The 21,907-nt window shown below is 44.1% G+C and overlaps 1 protein-coding gene and 1 long non-coding RNA gene across 9 annotated transcripts in view; one reads left to right on the top strand and one right to left on the bottom strand.

The window, feature by feature from the left end:
• Window positions 1-40: 40 nt before the first annotated feature.
• On the top strand, window positions 41-20,936 carry LOC111090663. 2 transcript variants are annotated; one of them, XR_005372577.1, is made up of 4 exons: window positions 41-679; window positions 1,818-2,173; window positions 9,443-9,594; window positions 20,718-20,929. It is a non-coding gene; the product is annotated as an uncharacterized LOC111090663 (long non-coding RNA). The 2 variants fall into 2 exon arrangements; XR_005372576.1 differs by having other exon boundaries at window positions 42-2,173; window positions 20,718-20,936.
• EXOC6B (exocyst complex component 6B) overlaps window positions 2,159-21,907 on the bottom strand; it is a 628,567-nt gene continuing 608,818 nt past the window's right edge. For 4 of the 7 annotated variants that reach the window (XM_038561771.1, XM_038561767.1, XM_038561770.1 and 1 more), the window contains 3 exons: window positions 9,683-9,795; window positions 8,651-8,662; window positions 2,159-5,604 (listed from right to left, as the gene is read on the bottom strand). In XM_038561771.1, coding sequence (XP_038417699.1) covers window positions 5,478-5,604; window positions 8,651-8,662; window positions 9,683-9,795 — 252 coding nt within the window. In that variant the 3' untranslated portion in view covers window positions 2,159-5,477. Of the gene's footprint in view, window positions 5,605-8,650; window positions 8,663-9,682; window positions 9,796-21,907 lie in introns of those variants that run through there. The other 3 variants (XR_005372563.1, XR_005372564.1, XM_038561768.1) reach the window with 2 other exon arrangements.

Raw genomic sequence — 21,907 nt, 5'->3', positions numbered from 1 at the left:
GTCACAGACCCCACAGAGCAGCTGGGGCCCCCTTGTGCAGGGTAACCCTAACCCCAGCAGTGATTGAAACAGATAGAGTGGTGGCTCTCCCACACAATGCCCTGGCCCCCACTTCTCTCCTCCTCCTCCTCCTTGCACTTCCTCAAGAGCTTTTGTCTTCTGGTCCCTTGGGCTGTGAGGCTCTCTCATTCCCGGCAAACAATGCCCATTAAATTTAAAATTGAGGCCTCTGGGGAAAGGGTCTGGCACTTTCTCTCCCACTAGCTAGTCCCTGTCCTCATCTACCTGGGGAGCAGATAAGCCTCCCTGTAAGAAAAGGGGCAAGCTGCTGACTGCTTCATATCCGTCTCAGGTCCCCCTCCTCCCACCCGGCTCCAGGCACCCCATCAGGGCTGCTATTCCTCTCTGGGTAAGGTCTTGGCTGAGCCCCTGCACCGGTCAGTGATCAGAAGCTGCAGGAAATGTTCTGGAAGGAATCAGGTTCGGCCTGGCTTTGAGGGCCCATGTCTGTATTGGACCATTTTGTTCAGTCTCCCCAACTGGCTGGAATTGTCCGTATCCTCAGAAATCGGGGAGGATATGATGATCTGGGGATCACATGGGGGTTCCTGGAAAAGGTGGGTGGCAAAGCTGTAGGTCTTGGAAAATTTGCCAGAATTACATGAGACAGAGAGAGGAGGTAAGTGTTCAGAGCCTCTGGCTTTCCCTCAGATCTGTATTTCCAAAGGGATTTGGTTATCATTCAGTATTTTAGTCCTGAATCTTTCTTAGACATTGATGAAAGCCATGTACTTTCTACCCAGGAAAATGTGTGAATGCAAGCTGGCGCACACATGTCCACATGCACACACACACACACACACACACACACACACATGGTCCAAGGGTTCGTGGACCCGTGGTTAAGGACTCTTAAATTCTATTAGGAGGTAGAAGTTTTGGCATCTAAGAGAGAGCAGAGGATGTTCTAGGTGGTACTGACAGGGAGAGTCCATCTGAAGGAGTGGCTCTACTGTGAGCCATTGGCTGATTTGAAGGGCTTGTACCTATTTCACATACAGGAGCTCGAGAGTCCTTGCTACCATTAACCCTGTTCTGGGCTTGGGGAGGGGAAGCCAGAAGGTAGAGAAGCTCTGGACACTTGTGTCCAGTGCTCAGCCATGAGAGATGTTTTGGAATGGGTTGGGGGGGGGGGTGCTTAAACCTTGCACATGCTATGGCTAGGTACTGGCTAAGCATTTTGACCATCCAAAGCTCATTCACTCTTCACAACCACCCTGATAAATCAGGACTACTTCTCTGTGCCACTGATGAGGATTATGAGATTTAGGGAGATAATTGGTCGAGGTCAGGCAGCTGGCGAGTGGCAGAGCAGGGACTGAAACCCGGTTGCAGTAGTCAGACTTGTTATTGAAGACATTTTTTCCATCCTCTTCTCATGGCTTCTGCACCAGCCGAGGGTGCAAGCAGGCCAGGTGCTGTTCTGCCATTTCTGGCCTTCATCCCCATGGTTTTGGTGTGCCTACTGGGCTCTGCACTCCTCCTCCCAGCCTATGCCAGGTTCCAGTCAACTTTTCACTCTCACGTGGTCTGTGCCTCACATCTTCCCACGGTTACCACAATCTGAATTTCACTCCTTTAAGGCTGAGCTAATTAGCATCCTGCTTTCTCTATGCCATCTTCCCGACCAGACCCACTCACTCCTGTAGCAGGCCATGGTGCCTGTCCTCTCCCACACTGAGCTCTAAAGTAGGGCTCATCTTTCCCCTTCCCCCAGCCTGGCTTTGCTCTGGATAATGCTCCATCTTTCCGTTTAGACTAGGACCTTTCCGTTGCAGGCCTGGTGTTCACTACACACGAGGCTTCAGGATGCCTAGCCCAGCGTGCCACCTAAACCAGGCATTCCAGAAGTTCCTCCTCCTGATGGTGATGACACCTGTGTTAACCATACAGACAGGAAAACCCAACCCAGTGCTTTGGGATGTTTCCAAGGGCTTCTTGCCTGGTCTGGCAGGTAGGCTTTCTCCCCCTAGCAGGCCCCAGCCTGCTCTAGTCCTCAGTCCAGTCGAGGGGTTGCAATGGCTGTTATCCAGTTCGCCAACCAGAGCTGTGCTGTGTGAAAGGGGCGGAAGAACCAAAAGACCATGAGACAACACCGTGGCTTTTGAAACAGGTACATAGGCTTCCTTGTTTAATAGCAGTTAAGAGAGGAAAATGTACAGGAGGAATAAACATGCTCTTTCCACACGGGAGGTTCCCACTAACCACGAGGCCCATCTGCATCAGTAGCTTTACTAGTGAGTCTTAAAGAAAAAAGTTCCCTTTAGAGTTCAAAACGGACTCTCTTAAATTTCCTCCATAAATGTACAACTATTTGTGCAAAATAAAAAAGGCCATTTCCAACACATTAGTGAAAAGTAATTTTGAATGCAGGCAAAGGAAAAAAAAAAAAAGAGGCAGTTGAAGCAGCCAGGAACAGGGTCCTGGAAGAAGGGAGGCTAAGGTAGAGGCACCTCTGTAGCAGGCCCCAGGGAGTGTTGAGAGGCTTTATGAGGAAAGTCATGGCCATTGCCAAACTTGGGGATAAAGGGCCCTGGGTCTGGGGCTCGCTCAGAAAGCACTTGTCAAGTATGCAGTGAAGCTAGGCTGCTTTTGAGGCCTGAGAGACCGTTAGGCCTGGTAAACAATAGAAACACCGGGGAACACTCCTTGGAAGCTGGATGCTCCTCTTGTCAACAGGGACTCTGCTGGTTCCAATTTCCAGGTCCTGTTCTTCCTCACCCCCAACAGCTTCATTCATGGTCCACTCAGAGAGATTTCCTATGAATGTTAAAACTATCCAAGCTGCCTACACGATGACTGAAACTCACTAGGGTCCCAAACCAGAATGTCCCTTTAGAAACACGGGCCTGATTCCCCAAAAACTTGGGTAAGTGTCACGCTAACTCTAAGGCCAGCAGGCTTCTAGCCATGGGTGTTCTTGTTCTCTTACTGAGACCTGCCAGGGCTCTTCCACATCTCTGGGCATTTGAGGCTAGATCTTAGGGGTCTGAGGGGCATGGGCACATGTGCACAAGTCCTGTCAAGGGCTGGCTCACCTAGAGCCCGGAGAAAAACTCAAAAATCCTACTTCACCAATTCAAGTCACTTGGACATTGCTGCTCTGGGATTGTTGACCTCCCCCTGCGCAACAAGAGGGCATCTCTATAGACAACTCAGTAGCAGCATGTTGCTTTCCTCAGAGAAGACTGCAAGGAGACTGAGAGGGACAAGATCTATCAAAGGGTCCTCCCCTGAGCTTGGGACTTCTGTGTGTGAGGTGCAGAGGCATTCCCATTCCTCCACCCTGTTCGCCTGTGCTACAGCCATCTTTCTGGGGTACAGACTTGAGACCAGACCAGCAACGATGACTCAGAAAAGACAAAAACTGTGACATGCTTAAGGTTCTCTTTGTCTCACATCCCAGTCTCAGTACTCAGAGCTGAAAGTGTCTGGCTGCAAACTGGGGACCAGTGAAGGAGTGTGTGTTGGGCCCTTCTTAAGCAACAGGACTTCAGATTAGTGTAATCATTTTTTGCTCTCTCTCAATCAAGTCCAGGCTTCAGGCAATTGCATCTTGGGTCTTATTCCCATGGGTCCCCCACTCCCCATTGCCTTTGAAATTCTGGGTGGCAGCACTCATCCCTGACCCTCCTTCCTCCTGAGACCCTGGGTCAACCACCTGGGACTCAAGGTAAGCCTTAAAAAGCTTTTTCAGAGCTTCCAGGCAGCCTGGCCTCTTCAGCTTTGTGGAAGGCTCATGTCTGCGTGCATAACCTCTCTCCCTTGGTTTGCAAGTCGGGTAGGCTACGGGTGGTTGGGGTGGGAAATGAAAAAGGAAGCACTGCCCTCCCTAGAAGCAACTCAGTAGCTGACAAACATAGTGAAGAATTCTGTTTGATGAGTTTCTCCTCCCACTAATCCAAGCTGGAAATGCCTGTGTGGCTTATTTGTCATTGTTTGGGGATGCACAATTATACTCTTGTCTATAGCCACGGGAGCACCTGCCTAGAGAGTTTTAAAGTGAAGGTTCCTCTGACTGACCTCACAGCAAAGCCCTTGCACTAATGTCAGGAGCCCATCTGGGACAGTGGACACAGCCTCCAAGCTACAGTCCAGACTCCCCCGGCAAGCTCCAGAATGTGTGGGATCGGTTTACAGATGGGGCCAAAAGATAGCTATGGGGATCTCGAGAGAGGATGGAAAGGCTTGGGCTTCCGTAAGAGCTTCATATCTAGCATATGACTTAGTAAGGGAGAGTTGGGCCACTAGTGACAAACTACTAGCCATGGTTGGCCCCGTCTACTTCATGGTGACAGTGGCCCCATCCCCACAGGCATCCTGTCTAGCAGCAGCTGCCCCTACAGCACAGAGGCTGATAATATTCTTTTAAAGATGGCGGCCAGAAGGCTGGTTTTAAGATACAAGCCTTGGTTTAAGATACAAGATGTTTACTTGGAACACTCCCAAGTAATCTTCAGGTTTTACCTCGGGGTAAAGCAAGGGCCATTTTCAGGCTTCTGGAATCTGACTTATCCCAATGACACTACTGAAGGAGGCCAAGTCTGAGACTCTCTGTGAAGAGCTCCAGAAATAACTGTTGATCTGTGCTCTGAACCAAGTGCCCTGACCCTGAAAAGAAGACAACGAGATGAACAGGGAAGGGACCAAGGCTCTGATTCCATTCACACTGGCTTTCAAGAGCCAATAAAACTCCTCCTAGTGTGGCGCAACCTGCAGTTAGTCATGGAGTCCAATTATTACCACTGTATACTCAGCTCTGTCTTGTCCCAGAACAATTAGCAGTAAAAGCACCAGGTCAGATCTGGGCTAAACAAACTGCCAAGCTTGGGAGATTGGAGTGAAGGTGTCCTCTGGCCACATGCCATGCTTGTTCCACAGCCAGTGAAAGTTGGTGGACTGAAGAGGCAAGAACCTCCAGAACTGTGTGCTGCTCTTTCATACCCTAAGCAGTGATGTTTTCCGGGTCCCCTCCTTGTATCAGGAAGAGCCAACCTCACCTATGTGGTGAATGGGGCACCAGGGAGTGAACAGGAAATACTTTATTCTCTTTTTGCCTACTCACCTTACCTCCCAGAGCCAAGTACCCATTTCGTTTGTGTCATTCCTGAGCCCCAGACCTAGAGCCATGATGAAAGGTGGTTCACCATCCTGGGACTGGTGATACCACCATCTCTAGGCTAATACAGATAGTGCAGTGTAACTTCCCCTAAATCCCAGCCTAGCAACCTCTCACGTACTTGCTTTTCCTTGTGCCTCTTTTACTATAGGGAAAGATTATGCGAATACTGTACATATGTTATTAAAAAAATACATTTGCTCTCTTTGAAGAAGAATGCACAAATGCAGGGCAGCCAGGGCTGGGTCCTGGACTATGGGGCTGTCGTGGGTGGCCTCTGTGGGCTGGAGGCCAGCCTTCATGAGTGGTGGCTGCTGATGAGTCCCCGGAGCTGCTTGGCCACAGTGTCGATCAATTTCTGCTTGTCTCGTTCATTTTTCCGAAACTGTGCAAACATGTTGTTCTTGCGGCTGGTGTCCTTCATCCTAAACAGAGAAAGAAAGAGAGAGAGCAAAGTGTTTGAGGAGATGATGGTGGAAGAAAAACTGGCAGGAGGCAGAATGGCACAGTGCATCTTCGCCTCCACTCAGAGCTGAGAGTCTGGAATATTTCCATTGCAGGCCCGTACTTACCTTCTATTTGGAAAGCTGTCCTGCTTTCACCTTTGGAAGATAGTCAAAAGCCAGCTCTGGAGGGGCTGACCCCCTATCATCCAGACCCACCCTACCTATTTCCTTACTTTCTATCTCCAGGTATGCACCTGTTACAGGTATGTGGAGCATGCTAAAGCCCTGATGGTCAATAGGCTCTTAGAATATCTAGGATCCACTTATCATCTCATGAGCTTATGAAATCCTGCTGGGATCTTAAAGCTTGTATTTGAAAGATAAAGCAGAAAAATCCTCTCAACTAGCAATTCCAAGAGGAAATGAATAACTGAAAGCCACTGTGTCTTTCTAAACTTCAGCAGCCGGTTACTCTCTCCCATCCATAACAAAACTAAAGGCTCAACTGATCTCTTTTGTCCCAGAGTAGGGACAAAGATCCAGAGGCGGTGGCTGAGTCCATGGTGCTGAGGAGAGCAGGGGGACCGTCCGTTCACTGGAGCCAGAACTTTAGGCAAGAGAAGCCCCTGAGAACTTGAGGGCTGTCCATACCCTCAGACCTTTGACTTCTGCAGAGCTTTCTATTACCAGGTCCTGCTAAAGCTCCAGAGATGGCATATTCTTAGAGCACAAACCATGGGTAGTTCTGGCCAACGGTTGTGGCCAGATGGAAAGACAACTAGGAAGCATGGATAAAGTCAAGACCAGGCTGGGGCTTCACAGAAACACCCAAGTCTGAGTGAGCCATTGTGATAGAATGTGGGAAAGTACTAATCCCTGCAGAGTTCATAACCTCTGATATCTGCCTGTTAACTCTGGCCTCAGCCTCTGCACACTGGACCTCCAGGCCACAGCTAGTTCTGGTGTTAGAGAATTAAGAACACCACCCAGACCAACTTCTTGGGGTTGGTATAGGTAGTCTTCACCACCATCCCCCAGGAGCCTGGCTGGCTCTCTGACTTCACAGTTCCCTGAGCTGCACGGAGATAGGTCAGAAGAAGGGCTGGGGAGAAGGAACCTGTTAACCCTGGTAATCTACCTCCAGGTAAACTTCCCAGGGGCCTTCAGCTAGTCCTGGTCCATTTTTTTCCCCTATGGGGTGGCCCTTGTGCACAGGGGCAGATTTGAGGCCAATGGGTCAAAAGGCTAGAGATGCTACAAGGGCATTTATATTCAGGATATTCTGATAAGCATCAAAACTGGGTGGTTGGGGCTGACATTAACAGCCATAAATGAGTTGAGACTTTTCTCTCAGATCTAAGCTTAAGGGCTTGCAGGTTGGAATTCCTTAAGCGAACTCAGAACACTGAATATTGGGTACAACCACCCACATGTGCAGGTCTATGCTTGGAGGTGAGGAAGAAGGAGAGGTGACAGAGGTTGGTTGATAAGAAAGCACAGGATCCTCGAGGCTATGGTGATCACTGTATTTGATCCCTTGCACATTAATTGCACAATTATGTTTGTGGAACTTGCCTGGCTTTATTTATTTATTTTTAAAAATTTATTTATTTATCCCAGAGGACTCCCTTTCCTTTGCTGAATATGCTATGAATCTAAACAAAACAACATAAAACAAAAAAGAAAGAAAGGAGGAAGGAAGAAAAAGCACTCCCTTCACGTAAAGGGTGGTCGTTTTAAGGTCCTATGTGATCATTAATTTCATGACTCCTCGAAGCTGCCCAGAGACGGGGAGCCAGAACTGGCTTTCAACTCCCATAAGGCAGCTCCTGTAATAAGGTAGGAGAGAGGGAGGAAGAGGGTGCTCTCTGAGCCTCAGAGGCTAGGAGTTCTTGACCATTAAGGCCTAGAGTTGGGATTACTCAAAAGATAAACTCATGTGCCCTGATGGCTGATGGTGGTGTGCCAGTGTGTGCCTTGGAATGCTCCCAGTCCAAAGGGTAGCCCTTCTCCTCTCCCCTCCCCTCCTGGGATTCTGATCTACTTTGGCTATAGCCACCTCTCAATGATATAGGTGCCTCTTCTCTTTCCTGAATGTCTTGAGCGTGTCTTTGGGTCTTTTTACGTCTCACCCTGCCAAGAAATGCCAGGTTGAAAAGGAGAGATTGTCAAGCTCTGTGGTATATCTGGCTGTGGGGAAAGCAGGAAAGGGTCAGGTAAGAGGACTGATTCCTATGAGGCTGGGAAATAGGAATATTAGTGATCTGGGTGGCCTCTAGCCCAACTGTGTTTGGGAGGAAGCTTTTAAACTCTGATGATTGCTAGGGACAAGCACATGGCTATGTTACTTTCAGGCCTTCAGAATGCTATAGAGAGGCTGATTCTTTTAGCCTATTGTTGATCTACAGAAAGTGGATGAGGCACTCTCTCTCAGATCTAGAGATTCTTAGGAACAGACAAGTCAAGGACTGTTGAGAGAAGGAAATAGAAGGGAATCCCACAGCCTGTTTGGACACACAGTGAGTATGACGTCTAAACACCAACTGAGAGGCCTGCAATGAGGGACATTCATTTCAGCTGGGATTAGGCCTTGCCTCCAATAAAAAGTCTTCCACAGTAGACAGGGGTTCCAGATCATAACACCATGGGCTTCACCACCAGGAAGTGGGGGAGACTGCCGAGGAGCTCCCTTCTGTCAGGGCTGACATTCAAGCTTCGCACCAGCAAGGGCATAGACTGTGCCAGGAAGCTGAGTGGGAACAATCTTTTACCTGGCACCCACGGGGGGAATAATCCCTGCCACCAGCTCCAGCCCCATAGGAATTGGGAGGCCAATGGTCACTCTAAGGACCAAGGACAGAGGAGATAGCCAGCCAGTTGGCACCAGGCCAGTTTAGTAGATTAGTATGTCAGGGTGGAGACTCCTCGCAGGGTAGGGATTTAGTGCAGTCATTAGTGTCAGTGAGGAAACCAGAAGGACTCGCCTCAAAGTGGTGGAAAAGGCCCAAGTGGATAATATACTTACTCTCTAGATATCCTAGGGAGGAAGGTCATTGGGAGAGAGGATAATGGGAAACAAAGTTAAAATGGAAACATTAGTCTGTCATGGCTGCAGAAAAGTACACCCTGGGCTCTGAGATTCTTGGCTCCAAACACACTCCTCTGCATCCTGCTCTGGCCTACTTTCCCTCTCCCTCCTTCCCCCTTTTTAATTGCCTAGTAGGGAGGACACACCTAAGCCTTTCCTTCTGCTTGAGGTTCAACTCTGATCTCCTAGATGCCAATCCATGTATCTAAGTTCATATACAGCCATAAATGTACTTGCTGTGCTGCTTAGGTGCGGGGTACTCTTCTAAGAAGCTGGGAACTAACAGGTGTGATGACAAGAAAAAGCTGCCCTTTTTCCAAGCTGCCTTGGTTTCTGGCCTGCCAGCTCTCAACTAGGTTAGGAAAAGCCAGAGCAGAGCTAGGCTGCATAACAAATCCCAGCATCTGTGTGTTATCCTGGCGAGCCATGAGATGGTCCAGAGCTGGCCAACTCAATCTCAGTGGTAGCACCTGTGCTGGCCAGTGGCTGCCCAAAGTGAGAGTGAGACACCTTGTTCAACGTAGCTTTCTTGGGACAGTTGGCACAACAAGGCTCAACCTGGCAGGGAATGGGAGGGGGGTGCTGGTGAAGATTTTCGAGAATTCGGGGAACTTCTCTGCTAGAAACCACAGAAGCCATCTTCTGTGGGGCTGAGTGGGGCGAGTCTCACTCTGTTCACCAGGCAGCCTGAACCCAAACTTAAGGCATCTTCCTTTCTTCTCTTGCCAGTTCTAGTCAAAGAGATGTTGCTTGTTGGCACTCAGGAATTAAGAGTCTACAAGAAGGTGGCCAGCCTCCCAAATCCTGTGGTGGAGCTTACTGGGAGCACTTATGACAACTTCCAGAACAGGGCCTCTCTGCTATCTTTTGAAGATTTGAAGGTATTTTCAAAGAGAAAATTATCCCTGACCCTGACTCCCATGCCCTTTTCCCCACCTCCCAACAGAGACCACTGGACTGGGTACTCACTTCTCAAGCAGGGTCAGAGCCGTCACTGGGTTTACCCGCAGGTACTTGCAGTTGGGCTGACCATAGTCAGCAAGGTAGGTTGACCAATCCCACTGGATGAAGAGATCCAAAAGCTAGAAAATATTCAAACCCCACCCCAGGGATTAATCAAACAAGACAAACTGGGTTTCAGTTTACTATCACTTTATCACTTTACTATCACCTAACAGTAGATTTGAAAAATAAAGATAAAAATGTAGTAAGAGAAAGAATAGCTAAAGACTGTAATGCAACTATGAAAATAAATGAGCAATCAGTAGAAGGCCAAGTCATATTTGCCACAAGCACTGCAAGCTGCTAAGACTGCAGTATAGGCCAACATTTAGCTCTCAGAGGCAGGCCTGAGACTGAGGCAAAACACAAGACTATCATAATAACTGGTCACTTATTAATTTAGTGAATACCTATCAAATGCCTTCCATGTGCCAAGCACCATTCCAGAAGCTTAGAATTCAACAATGAACAACTAACGGTGGATGCAGTCCAGCGGCACATATGCAACCATATAACCTTTGAGGCTAAAAGGTGTGGGTTCAAGAACCAGTTTCATGACTTGCTGCATTGACTTTGCTCAAGTTACTCAGTTGCTACCATGAGATATACTGAGACGATATATATTGGTCTCTGGCCCTGGTTGTTGGCATACAGCTCCTAAAACCCTTGTAATTTGCTAAGTAATGAGGATACTAGGAGCATCTCTTGTCCTAATATTAGCCTTTGGCCTCTGTTCTTGACACAGATCTCCTCAAACCCATGTAATTTCCTGGGTGGCAGGAGTATCTTTTGTTCTAATGAGGTGACCCAAGGTAGGCTTCCGGATAAGAACTGGTCACTGGAAAGATCAAGCCATGATTAGAAGCTTGGAATTTTCAGCCCCATCACCCATTCTCTTGAGAAGGGAGAAAAGCTGAAAACAGAGTTAATGATCCATCATGCCCAGGTGATGAAGTTTCCATAAAATCCCCAGAGTACAGGGTTTGGTGAACACATGGAGATAGAGAGTGGTGTGCCTAAGAGGAGCACGGACACTCCTTCATGTCCTTTTCCCTGTACTTTGCCTCATGCATCTTCCACCTGGATGCTCCTGAGTCATGGCCTTTTCTAATAAACCTGACATCTAGTAAGCTGTCTCCTGAATTCTGGGAGCCCTTGGAGCAATTCAGCAAACTTGAGGAGGGGGTCAAGGGAACCTCCCATCTACAGCAGTTGGTCAGAAGCCCAGGCTGACAAGCAGGTGGCTGGTGTCCCGACTGGAGGGAGGGTCTCGTGGAACTAAGCCCTTTACCTGTGGGATCTGACGCTATCTGCGGGTTAACAGTGTCAGAATTGAGTCAAATTGTAGGACATCCGGCTGGTGTGACAGGGAATTTCTTGACGTGGGGAAAAACTTCCACACATTTGGTGACCAGAAGTGTCAGAAATGAAATGTTTCATATGAGTAGTAAAGGAGACTCAAGGGAGAAACACAGGAGGGAAGAACTAAGCTTTTCTCTATGTGGAAAACATAGAACTGAATTTTTCCTTTATAGTCACAGACACAGACACATGCCTATAGTATGTAAACAGGACACGGGGACACTATAGAAACACTGGACAGAACCATGAATAGATCACATAGTATTCTGTGAGGCAATCTGTGTTGTACCTCTGTGGACACTGGCTGAGTAGATTAAAGCTAGGACCAAGGTAGGTCAGGACTGAAAAGTGGGCTTAGTCCATGGTTTGGGCACAGAGCCTGGCACCAGGGTCAGGAGTGCTCAAGAGGAATGCCATGGAGTTAGGAGTACCAAGAACTTGATGTGTCTAAGATGAGGAGAGCACTCTGATAGTATACGGAGTTCTAAGTCTGGGGGAGATGCTAACTTAGAGAAACTTGAATAAATTTTGTCAAAGGCTTTTGTTCCCAGCCAGATGTAGCCTCAAGTTACCACCCTAACAAATATTTTAAAACTCTGAGTAAAACTAAAAAAGAAATTGGTACATTTCAAAGGTTAAGTGACAAAGGGGAAACTGTTGGCTCCCCTTGTAAGCTTCTAGAGGGGCTAAAGTCCCGTTCTCACATTGCTGCACAGGAGCACCCTAAGCAGTCTTTCTAGCAATAAGATACACATAAAGGCTGCTGGACTCCAGGCATGTCCCTACTTCTCCCTTTCCAACGCTGACGGAGGCAAGTGGGTGGCCATCTCTCTGTGCGGAACAAAGACCAGAGAGACCCAGAGTCCAATCCAGTGCCAGAACCTGGGCTCCAGGCACACCTTCCTCCCGTCTATCTTCACTGTGCCACTGGGCAAACAGGCACCGTGGGCCTTGCCCTGCTTGGCTAAGCCTCCTCTTCCAACCATTCTTTTAGAACAGTTGTTAGAAACCTCCCCAGGCAGGACAGGAATTGGCTGAAAGCCTGAGCCTACAACTGAGAAAAGCCCCTATACCCTCAGCCAAGAAAGGGATGTTAAGATGAGAGGAGATGGAAGACAGATGAGCAGACACGTTGGTTGGTCTAGGCTGGCCTGGCCCCAAAGAGCCCTCTCAGGCCTCTTTCAGGTCAGGCCTATTTTAGTTGGCAAGTAAAAGGGCTTCTTCCACTTCCTTTCACTGCCCCAAGGCCTCACAGAGCTCTGCTTTAGGAGAGAATTCTCCCTGACTTCCTCCTACTCTAACTGGGGTGTCTCTGGCCTGTAGTGCCCAAAGGCCAGGCGACAGAGTTCCTCTTCACCTGCTCCTAGGAGTGCGATAGACATTTGGAGCGTCCCTTGTTCTGTAGTTCTTCCACTACTGTGCTTTACAAACATAATTATGCCTCTTCCCCAAGCCCCAAGAAAAACGTATGAAAAAAGATAGCATTCTCTTAATCAAAATCCCTTCTCAGAAAATGTAAAAAACCTTGGGGAGTTTGTTATTGTTTGTACACTAGGGAGCTAATAAAGAAAAAAAAAAAACAAAAAAAAAGTGAGTGAATAAGTTGACTTGGAAAACTTGAGCTCTTAAAATACTTTTAAGGTATCGTCAAATGTGGACATGCACACGCATTTCATAAAATTACATTCTCTATTAATGAGTTCCTAGTTTCTGCGATGGAATTAACGGTATCCATATTTTCTGACTTATTGCCAAGAAAGCCATGTCCTTCTGGCTGATGACACCGGTGAAAATGACCAATGGGTGTGGAGATAGTTGATGATTTAGCTCTACAGTTTTCTATTTTTATCATCTGGCCAAAGTCTCTCAATGCCAGTAAGGAGCCTAAAAGCTCTGGGATGACAAGCGACTTAATTGCTCCCACTCTGAGCATGAAACTACACAACTCTATTAAGCTCAACCAGTCCAAGCCTGTCGATCACATTCTGGGTCCGTGTTGCTTTCCATAGTCCTTTCAGGGGCCAGTGCCCAGATCTTACAGCTTCCTCTGAGACAGATGGACATAGACTAGAGTCTGGGCACTACCGAACCAAGTTAGCTGCACAGGGCACGGTTCCACCAGATTCCACAGAACAGTGTTAGGAGGCCAAGAGACGCAGCAGGCCTGTTGGTCAACACGGCACTTTGATTCCAAACTGACTTGCAAAGGTGAACCAGCCCCTTGCAGCCTGGGTCTCTGCAAACAATGTCCTTGTTAGATCCCAGCTCAAGGATGCAAAACATTCGGTCATCATGAATGATCCCATTCTTTTTAACTTGTGAAATTTTTCATTTGGAAATAATTTCAAACTTATTACGAAGTTGCAAGAATAAGCATAAAGAACATCATATGCCTTCCTCCCACATCCATCCATTACCAACATTTCACACCATATGCTCTAGCCTTTGTGTGCTCTTTCTCTCTGTACACACATGGGCACACAAGATCTTTCTTTTCCGAGTCTCTTAAAAGCAAACTGTATGTACCGTGGCCCTTTATTCCCAAATACTTCAGCATTCCTAAGTATTAGGGATATTCTTTTACATAATCACCATAGTTTTCAACTGCAGAAAAGTTAATACTGATACAGTCTGTATTCTAATTTTAGAAATTGATTAAAAAATGTCCTGTATGCAGACTTTTGTTTTTGTTTTGCTCTACTACATCACATAGTTTAGGATTAGGTATTACAGCTAGTGGTTTCTTCAGTCTCCTTTAATCTGGACTATTTCCACAGCCTTTCTTATATTGGTATTTTTGAAGAATACAGTCCCCTGCCTCCTTTTCCCTACGCAGTTTTTTTTTTTTTTTTCTGGTGCTTTCTAATAATAAGATTTAAGACTGGCATTTCTGGCCAGAATACTACTTAAGTGATGCTGTGTACTCCTCAGGGGATCACATCTGGAGGTATACACTGTTTGTGTCTCATTGGTGATATTATTTTGATCAGTCAAGAGGTTGTCTCATTCATCCCTGTCTAGGTATTATGTTTTCCTTTGCAACTAGTAAGCAACTGAGGAGGCAATTTAAGACCATGCAAATATACAACTCCTGATTAAAATTTCCCCTCAGATTTAATATCCATTGAGGGTTCCTGTCTATATTACCTTTACTATGATGGTTGCAAATGGATGGCATTCCAACTCCACCCTTCCTTCCACATTTATCAGTTGTCGTTTTGCATTCTTCCCCACTAACTTACATATTTACTTATGGTATGGATTCCTTGGTTCCCATTTCTTCAATGGCTTATATTCATTACTATCTCTAATTAATTATTTTGATGCTCAAACTGTCCCTTGATTTGACAAGTGGGAGCCCCTCTGAGCTGGAGCCTGTGCCCTTGTGACATGCCCCATATATTTTTTGAGGACTTCCTCACTTTCTGACATAATAAGGTGCTGCAGGCTTGTCTTGCATCTAACCTGCCACAGCCATTTCTCTGAAGAGCTCTTGTTTCTTTTAGTGGTAATGTTATAGAGACCAGGGTCTGGGTATTGGGTGTGCTTATTACTACTGGACTGTTTTTGTTCATTGCTACTGGGGGGCAAACTGTGGGAAGTTAAGCCCTTTCAGCGGACAGAGCTAGAAAACACATGCATGTAAATATACATACGTGTGTGCGCACACATATATACATGTGTACATTGGTGTAAGCATGTACCCATACATATTTTAGAAATGATGCATTTACACCAACACCTCAAATTCTAATCATTCTCACAGAGTTCTTTCTTGCCTTCCTCTATTCTGTATTGGTACTTGCTTTCTTCCACAGTGAGAATCCTGGCTCTCAAGAACATCATTTCATTTACTATTTTGCTCAGTCCTATAATATATCTAAAATAGGTTTGGAATTATTTGTACATATGACTACAAAAAAAAGCTTATTAAAAAAAGAGCTTGGGATATGCTTGCAATTTTCCCTCCCAACTTAAGACTGAGCATACAATCAAACACTGTGTTTCTAAATCACTTGGGTAAGTTCTTGATTTTCCCTTCAGTGTAGTTATGGTATTTATTTAAATGCAACTGGATTCATTTGTGTCCACTTGCTTTTAGTTTTAGGCTCTTCCTTCTCATCCTTGTTATTTAATTTTTTTAAATATATAGGACATTAACATGCTTCCAAAAACCAAAATTATACAAAAAAATCAACTCGGAGAAGTACTGTTCCTTCTCCTGCTCTATCTCTTTTACCCCAATTCCTTCCATGCTTCACTGGTAACCAACCAGCTCCATTGGTTTTGGATTTGTCCTCCCTATGCTTCTATTTGTGAGGACAGGCAGAGGCACCTCTGCTTTCTTCTTTCTTGCTTGCTTTCACAGAAAGTGGCCTATTATATATGCACTTTAAGAACTCTTACCTCTTGATGTTCATAAGTAGGTGGTGGGTAGAGAAGAAGAAAGGAGGGTCACAGGTGAAAGACTGAACTTAAGATCACTTCCATGATCTTTATAATTTGAACATCACCTTGCAATTTTTACCATATCCTCATGCTCTGTGTTTTTATTTACTTAACATTTTTTTTGTATCGATTTATGTTTTGATCATAAGAAATACATAGAAAAACACTTGACATCGCTCTCACAAATGGGAACCCATTCCTATTTGCCATAAGTGGAAGATGTCTTGAATCCTAGTGTCACCATGAGGCACTGTCCCCGCCACTAAGACTAAAAAGGAATAGCTTAAGACATGGTTTAGCATTTCATGGTGCCTCTGGGTGCTACTGAAACCTGCATCTTGAGTACTGGAATGCCTTCTGTACCTCCAGTATTCCATCCACCCTATGTTTTGGGTTTAGGTTGTGATTTCAGCCAAGAGTTCAGTGATGGGGATCACTTGGGGGACCCCAACGGGGTCCATAGCCAAGGGTCTGTTTTGGCTGGTGAGGCCTAGCAAGCCTGGCTGGGCTGGGAAACATGGTAACACAACCACAAAAATAGTTCATTTTGCTCACAACCAGGTATCCTCATTAGTGTGTTTCCCTAATAGTTGGCTTCGGGTGAGTTCTTACTTCTGCATCAGAACATTGTTACAAATCTTGATGCTGCATGGAATGACTTCTGATAGGATTTATAGAACCACACTTTGAGCCTGCACTATGTTCATTCTATTTATATTTAAGAGATCCCTCCCTCCAATTTTAAAAAAGATTTTATCTTTAAGTCATCTCTATACCTAACATGGGGCTTGAATTTATAATCGCACGATCAACAGTTGCATACTGACTGAGCCAGCCAGGTGCTGCTGGATTTCTTAAGAGTTGTATAAAAATTATAAATAACCTACTAAAGTTTAAAAAGTTCAAATGAAGTAATCCCTTTTCATATTAACTCACAAGATTTGAGAGTAATAATAAAACATTTGCTTGTCTTAGATTTTCTTAATGAAGATGCAAACCTACTGAATTCAGAGAATTTTTTAAAGCATCCACTATGTGCAAAGAACATGGCTGGGCCTTTCAAGTACCATTAAAATAAATGGTTTACCCTCATATAGGAGAATAAAAGAAAAGCATGAATAACTGTAATCCAAGCCAAATCAGTGAAATGTTATTAAATGGCATGTACTAGTCTGGCTATTCCTCCTTTTTGAACTCAATCAGCTGAATTATTTTACAAATTTTTTACTTCTAACAAAATTTAAACAGCAAATACAAATTGTGGTGCAACCCACAACACACACACACACACACACACACACACACGTGCACACACTCTACATGTGCTTTAAGTTTATTCTGGTTATCACATAATGCCTAGAGGTGTCGGGAATCATCTCAGCAATATTAAATGCCAGTTAGGCTTATATCACTGCCATAAAGTTCAATATAGAAATTTGCCTGCATTTTATTAACATCAGTGGGGGATTTTTTTAAATTCCTATTTTGAAATAATTTTAGGCTTATGTAAAAGTTGCAGAAATAGTTTGGTCTGTACCATTTACCCAGCATTTCCCATTTCACATATTACATTGCCATCGTATAATGTTCAGAACCAAGAAATTAACATTGGCACAATACTATTAACTATGACTTTATTCTGCTTTTGCTAGATTTTCCACTAACATTTTTCTGATCTACTCCAGGATCCCACATTGTGAATTTACTCATCATGTCTCCTTCATCTCTTCCAATCTGTTACAGTTCCTCATTCTAATCTTTCAAGACCTTGATACTTAGTTTACCTTTGATCTTTTATTTTATAGACTGACCCTTAATTTGCATCTGCCCAATATTTTCTATGGTTAGACTGAGACAGTAGTTCTTAGCCAGGGGGAATCTCACCTCTAAAGAGACATCTGGCAATGTTTGGAGACATTTTTGATTGTAACAAGGCTGGGGTAGTAGTGGTGGTGATGATGCTGCTTCTAGTGGGCAGAAGCTAGGGAAGCTGTTAAATGTCCTACAATGCTCAGGACAGCCCTCACGACAAAGAATTGCACAATCCAGAATGTCATTAGTGTTGAGGTTATGTACTTTTTGCAAAAATAATACAGAAATGATATCGTATCCTTTTTAGTGCACCAAGATCAAGTGTACATGATGGTCACATCTCATTACTGGTGATATTAATTTTGCTCGATCACTTGGCTAAGGTAGTGGCTGATGACTTGCTTTGCTGCAAAGTTCCTATTTTTACCTTTGTAATTAATATGGTTCGTGAGGGAGTTACGTTTTGAGACTATGCAAATATCCTGTTTTCCCTCAAACTTTTGTCCACCAACTTCAATATCAACTGGTGAATCTTGCCTGCAACAATATTTACTGTGGTGGTTGACTATTTCTCTCTCATTCCTTCTGTAGTTATTACTTGAAATTCTGTGTGGAAAAGTACTGTCCCTTCTCCTCCTCTTATTTATTTGTCCAATTATTTATATTAGTATTACCTCATGAATATTTTATTTCATGGGTTATAGTTTAATATGATCATTAATTACATTTTTTTTTCAAATTGTTCCAGTCTTGGTCATTCGGAGATTGACTCTCCAGTGTATTTTTGACCAGCTCTTCCCTTTCTTGAACACTTGCTTACTCTCTGGAACTAAAATGTTGCAAGCTCATCTTGTACCTTCCCTGCCCCTGCTCTCAGTCACTTTTTCAGAAAGCTCTGGTTGCTTTTACTAGAGAATGTTTTTTAGAAGCCAAGATCTGAGCAATTAGCATGCCCATTTCTACTGGGGTATTAATGTTTCTAGGTCATTTCAATGGACAGAGCTAAGAAATAAATGTATGTTTCCTGACTTGAATGTAACAAACACATCTATATTTATTTCTGTATCTATTTATATATTAAAATCATGAGTTCCTATCTGGTGTCTCCATTTGCAGTCCAACACCACAGGGTTCATGCTAGCCTTTCCCTTTTTCCTTTTTTTATCATTTATTTCTCCAAGAGTGAGAAACCTGACTCTCATTATCTATAATCTATTTTACTTATTTGTTCAATCCTAGCATAAAGTATTTTGGAATTGCTGATCCATACTCCTGTGAAAAATAAATTTACTAACTAGAGCGTAGTATCTACTTTTTTCTTTTTGTCTTTAGGCTTCTAATTTCCACCCGAAATACTGGTTTCAAATTTACTTGGGTTAGTTTTTCTCTTCCTCACCCCTTTCAGTGTGGTTATATTATTCTTTCATAATTCAGTTAGATTTATTTTTCAATGCTTGTGTTCCATTGTGGATTCCTCCCACATTCTGGTTGATTTTTTTATTATTTATTTATTTTGGGGAATGAGTCAGAGCTATATAAAAATTGTACTCAGAAGTATCGCTCCCTCCTCATCCAAACTAACCTGTTCTAGTCTCTTCACTTTTTCTATATCCTTCCTATCCACGCATTGCACCTAATTGCACCTCACCAATTTAGTTTCTGGTTTATTCTTCTTTTACTAGTTTTGTACAAATGGGAATACACATGTATGTCTTCTTATACCCTTTTCTTTCTCACTTGAAGGTTAACATACCATAGATACTCTTTTTACACTTTGCTTTTTCTCACTTAATGATATGTCCTAGAACTCTCTCCCTAAATGCTAATTCCTTATTAATAATCATATTCATTATTTATTCATATAAATGCTACTTTTGTAAACCAGGTAAGTCATTTTTCAGACATTATGTTTTAGGGCATTTTATCATTAAACTGGCAGCATACAGGAGTATGCTCAATACTTAGAGAGTAGGGACATACTGATAAATGTTAGGACAACTTCAGTCAAAAGAAAACTCAACAAATCATTAATGATGCTTTGACTGCAAACAGAGTTATTTGTTTATGGTATTTATCAGAGGAGGACAACTAAAGTAGTGTAGTAGTTGATGTTAGTAGTTGACACTTTATCAGCTATATAGGTTAACAAAACTGTAAATTATATTACTGGGTAGCATACAAAAATATGTACAAGTGGGAAAAGTTAGGATAAGGAAAGACATTTGAATCATGTCATACAAGTAGATACTATAATGAGCTCTTTCTCTCTCTTTTTTGCCTCCTATATGACTTTTAATCTATATAACTTTTAACTAGGGCTTTGGCAGTTCTAAAGCTATCTCCATTATATTTCTTAGTTATTTCAGAACACCCTCATAGTTTAAGGATTCATATTAAAATTCTGACTTCATGGGGGATGTGGTGGGGAGGACCAAGTTGGAGGACAAAGGAGAAGCAAGTTGCTGTAAATCACGAGATAAACATGTGGTACAGATGGCTTGATGGCTCACTCCTCAAGATGCCCCAGCTGTTTATTTTTAAAAACCCTCATTGATCCAGGGGCACCTGGGTGGCTTAGACAGTTGAGCATCTGATTCTTGATTTTGGCTCAGATCATGATCTCAGGGTCATGAGGTCGGTCCCTGTGCTGGGTGTGGAGCCTGCTTAAGATTTTCCCTCCCCTATGCCCATGCATGTGTGAGACCATCCATGTGGGCATGGATGTGCTCTCCCTCTCTCTCTCTAAAAAAAAAAAAAAAATCCTCCATTGATTCAGGCTCTGGTACTTGCCTGAGGCTAGGTCAAAATTCTAAACAGACTTTCCTTTTTGCAGAAGTAGCTGAGAAAGACTAGAAAAATCCAAATGACTCAAAGTAAAAACTAGTCTAAGGGCACAGAGTGAGTTAACTGGACAGAGGACAGATAGAATTATAATAGTGGAACAAATGCCAACTTCCAGAAAAGGTCTTTGGAATGAGATATGAAGATAAAGTAGGGCTCTGTTGATCTTGGTTAGTGCATACCAACATACATGCTTCTCTAGCAGAAAATGTACAAGTAATTCAAATGGATGAGCTGTGCATGGATAAAGGAGAAGGAAATCTTCAAGTAACAATTATAGATTAATATTTAAGCAAACAATTCTGGGGATCCCTGGGTGGCTCAGTGGTTTGGCGCCTGCCTTTGGCCCAGGGCGCGATCCTGGGGTCCGGGGATTGAGTCCCATGTCGGGCTCCTGGCGTGGAGCCTGCTTCTCCCTCCTCCTGTGTCGCTGCCTCTCTCTCTCTCTCTCTCTCTCTCTAAGTCTATCATAAATAATAAATAAATAAATATAAAAAAATAAGCAAACAATTCTGATGGTGCCCTTGTGCTCTCATAGGTAGAAAGGATTGCCCAAGAACTCAGAAAGTCAAGATGAAGAGACTGGTGAAGAATGCCCTGCATGTTACCACTACTGGACTAGTGCTTGTCAACCAAACCAATTCATATCATGCTTACTTTTGGGAAAGAGAATCTATATATTTTTTGCCTTCATTATTAATTTTGTGATCGGAGCCTCATTTCCCATGTAGTAGATGGGGAGTTGCCTAGGATGGGGATCATGTTTTCTCCTTCTGACTCCTACATAGCTCATACATGGACCAGTGTTGGGCTAGATTCCCATCAGACAGTCAGCAAATATATGTTACATGGAACTAAAATAGGTGAACTAACATTTTATAGGTACAGTTTTGGCTAGATGCTGGGACAGTCTTATTAATGTGTGCTTTTCACAAGAAACTTTCCAATGGACTAAACTGAAGGTCCTCTTGACCAGCACTAGAATGGTGGTTGAGTGAGGAAGAAGGAAACATCAAACAGGAGAGATAATTCCTATCACATGTGAGTGGGAACCCAGCCCTGGATATGTGGTTCCAAAGTTCCAAAGGAAGATCCCTAGGACTAGCAAATGGGAACTCAGCAGTTGTTTGGCTCCAAGGCGACTTCTGGGCTAGCTCCTAGTGGGCAGTATGGGGCCAATCTCACATTAGGGAGGGCCTCCTCCTCCCAGAATGTCTGCCAAAATTCCATGGGAGTAAAGGATCATAGGAGCTAAGGTACATGCAGACAGACACAGGTACAAAGACACACTGGCAACTGCCGCACCTCTTTCCCCCAGGGGTGCTTTTCTTTACATGTTTTCTCTTGAACAGGCACACTGAATCTTGTAGAGAATTGTGCTCCCAAAGCAGGTGTGTCGTTGAAGTCAACTTGATGTACAAAACCCTGAATCTGCACTTTACATATATTCCAGAAGAATTTTTCACATTAAAGAAGACAGACTACAAAACAAGTCCAAATAACATGCTCTTCTGAGACATTTAACATATAATCTGACAAAATTCTAAATATGTTACCTCTTCAGAACATGGCCACTACCTAAAGCACAGTAAACTTACTCAAGAGAATAGCAACATACAGAACACCAAGCCAGGCAAAGTTTCCTTTGTCTGTTCCCTGCCTTGGATAGGATGAAACCAATTGCATCATTATAAAGTATTTTTCATAATCACTAATGCACAGGTGCCC

Source organism: Canis lupus, chromosome 17 (assembly GCF_011100685.1).
Source record: "Canis lupus familiaris isolate Mischka breed German Shepherd chromosome 17, alternate assembly UU_Cfam_GSD_1.0, whole genome shotgun sequence".
Taxonomy (NCBI): Eukaryota; Metazoa; Chordata; class Mammalia; order Carnivora; family Canidae; genus Canis; species Canis lupus.
The sequence above is the reverse complement of the archived record's forward strand: the minus strand, read 5'-3'. Positions and strand labels throughout refer to the sequence as shown.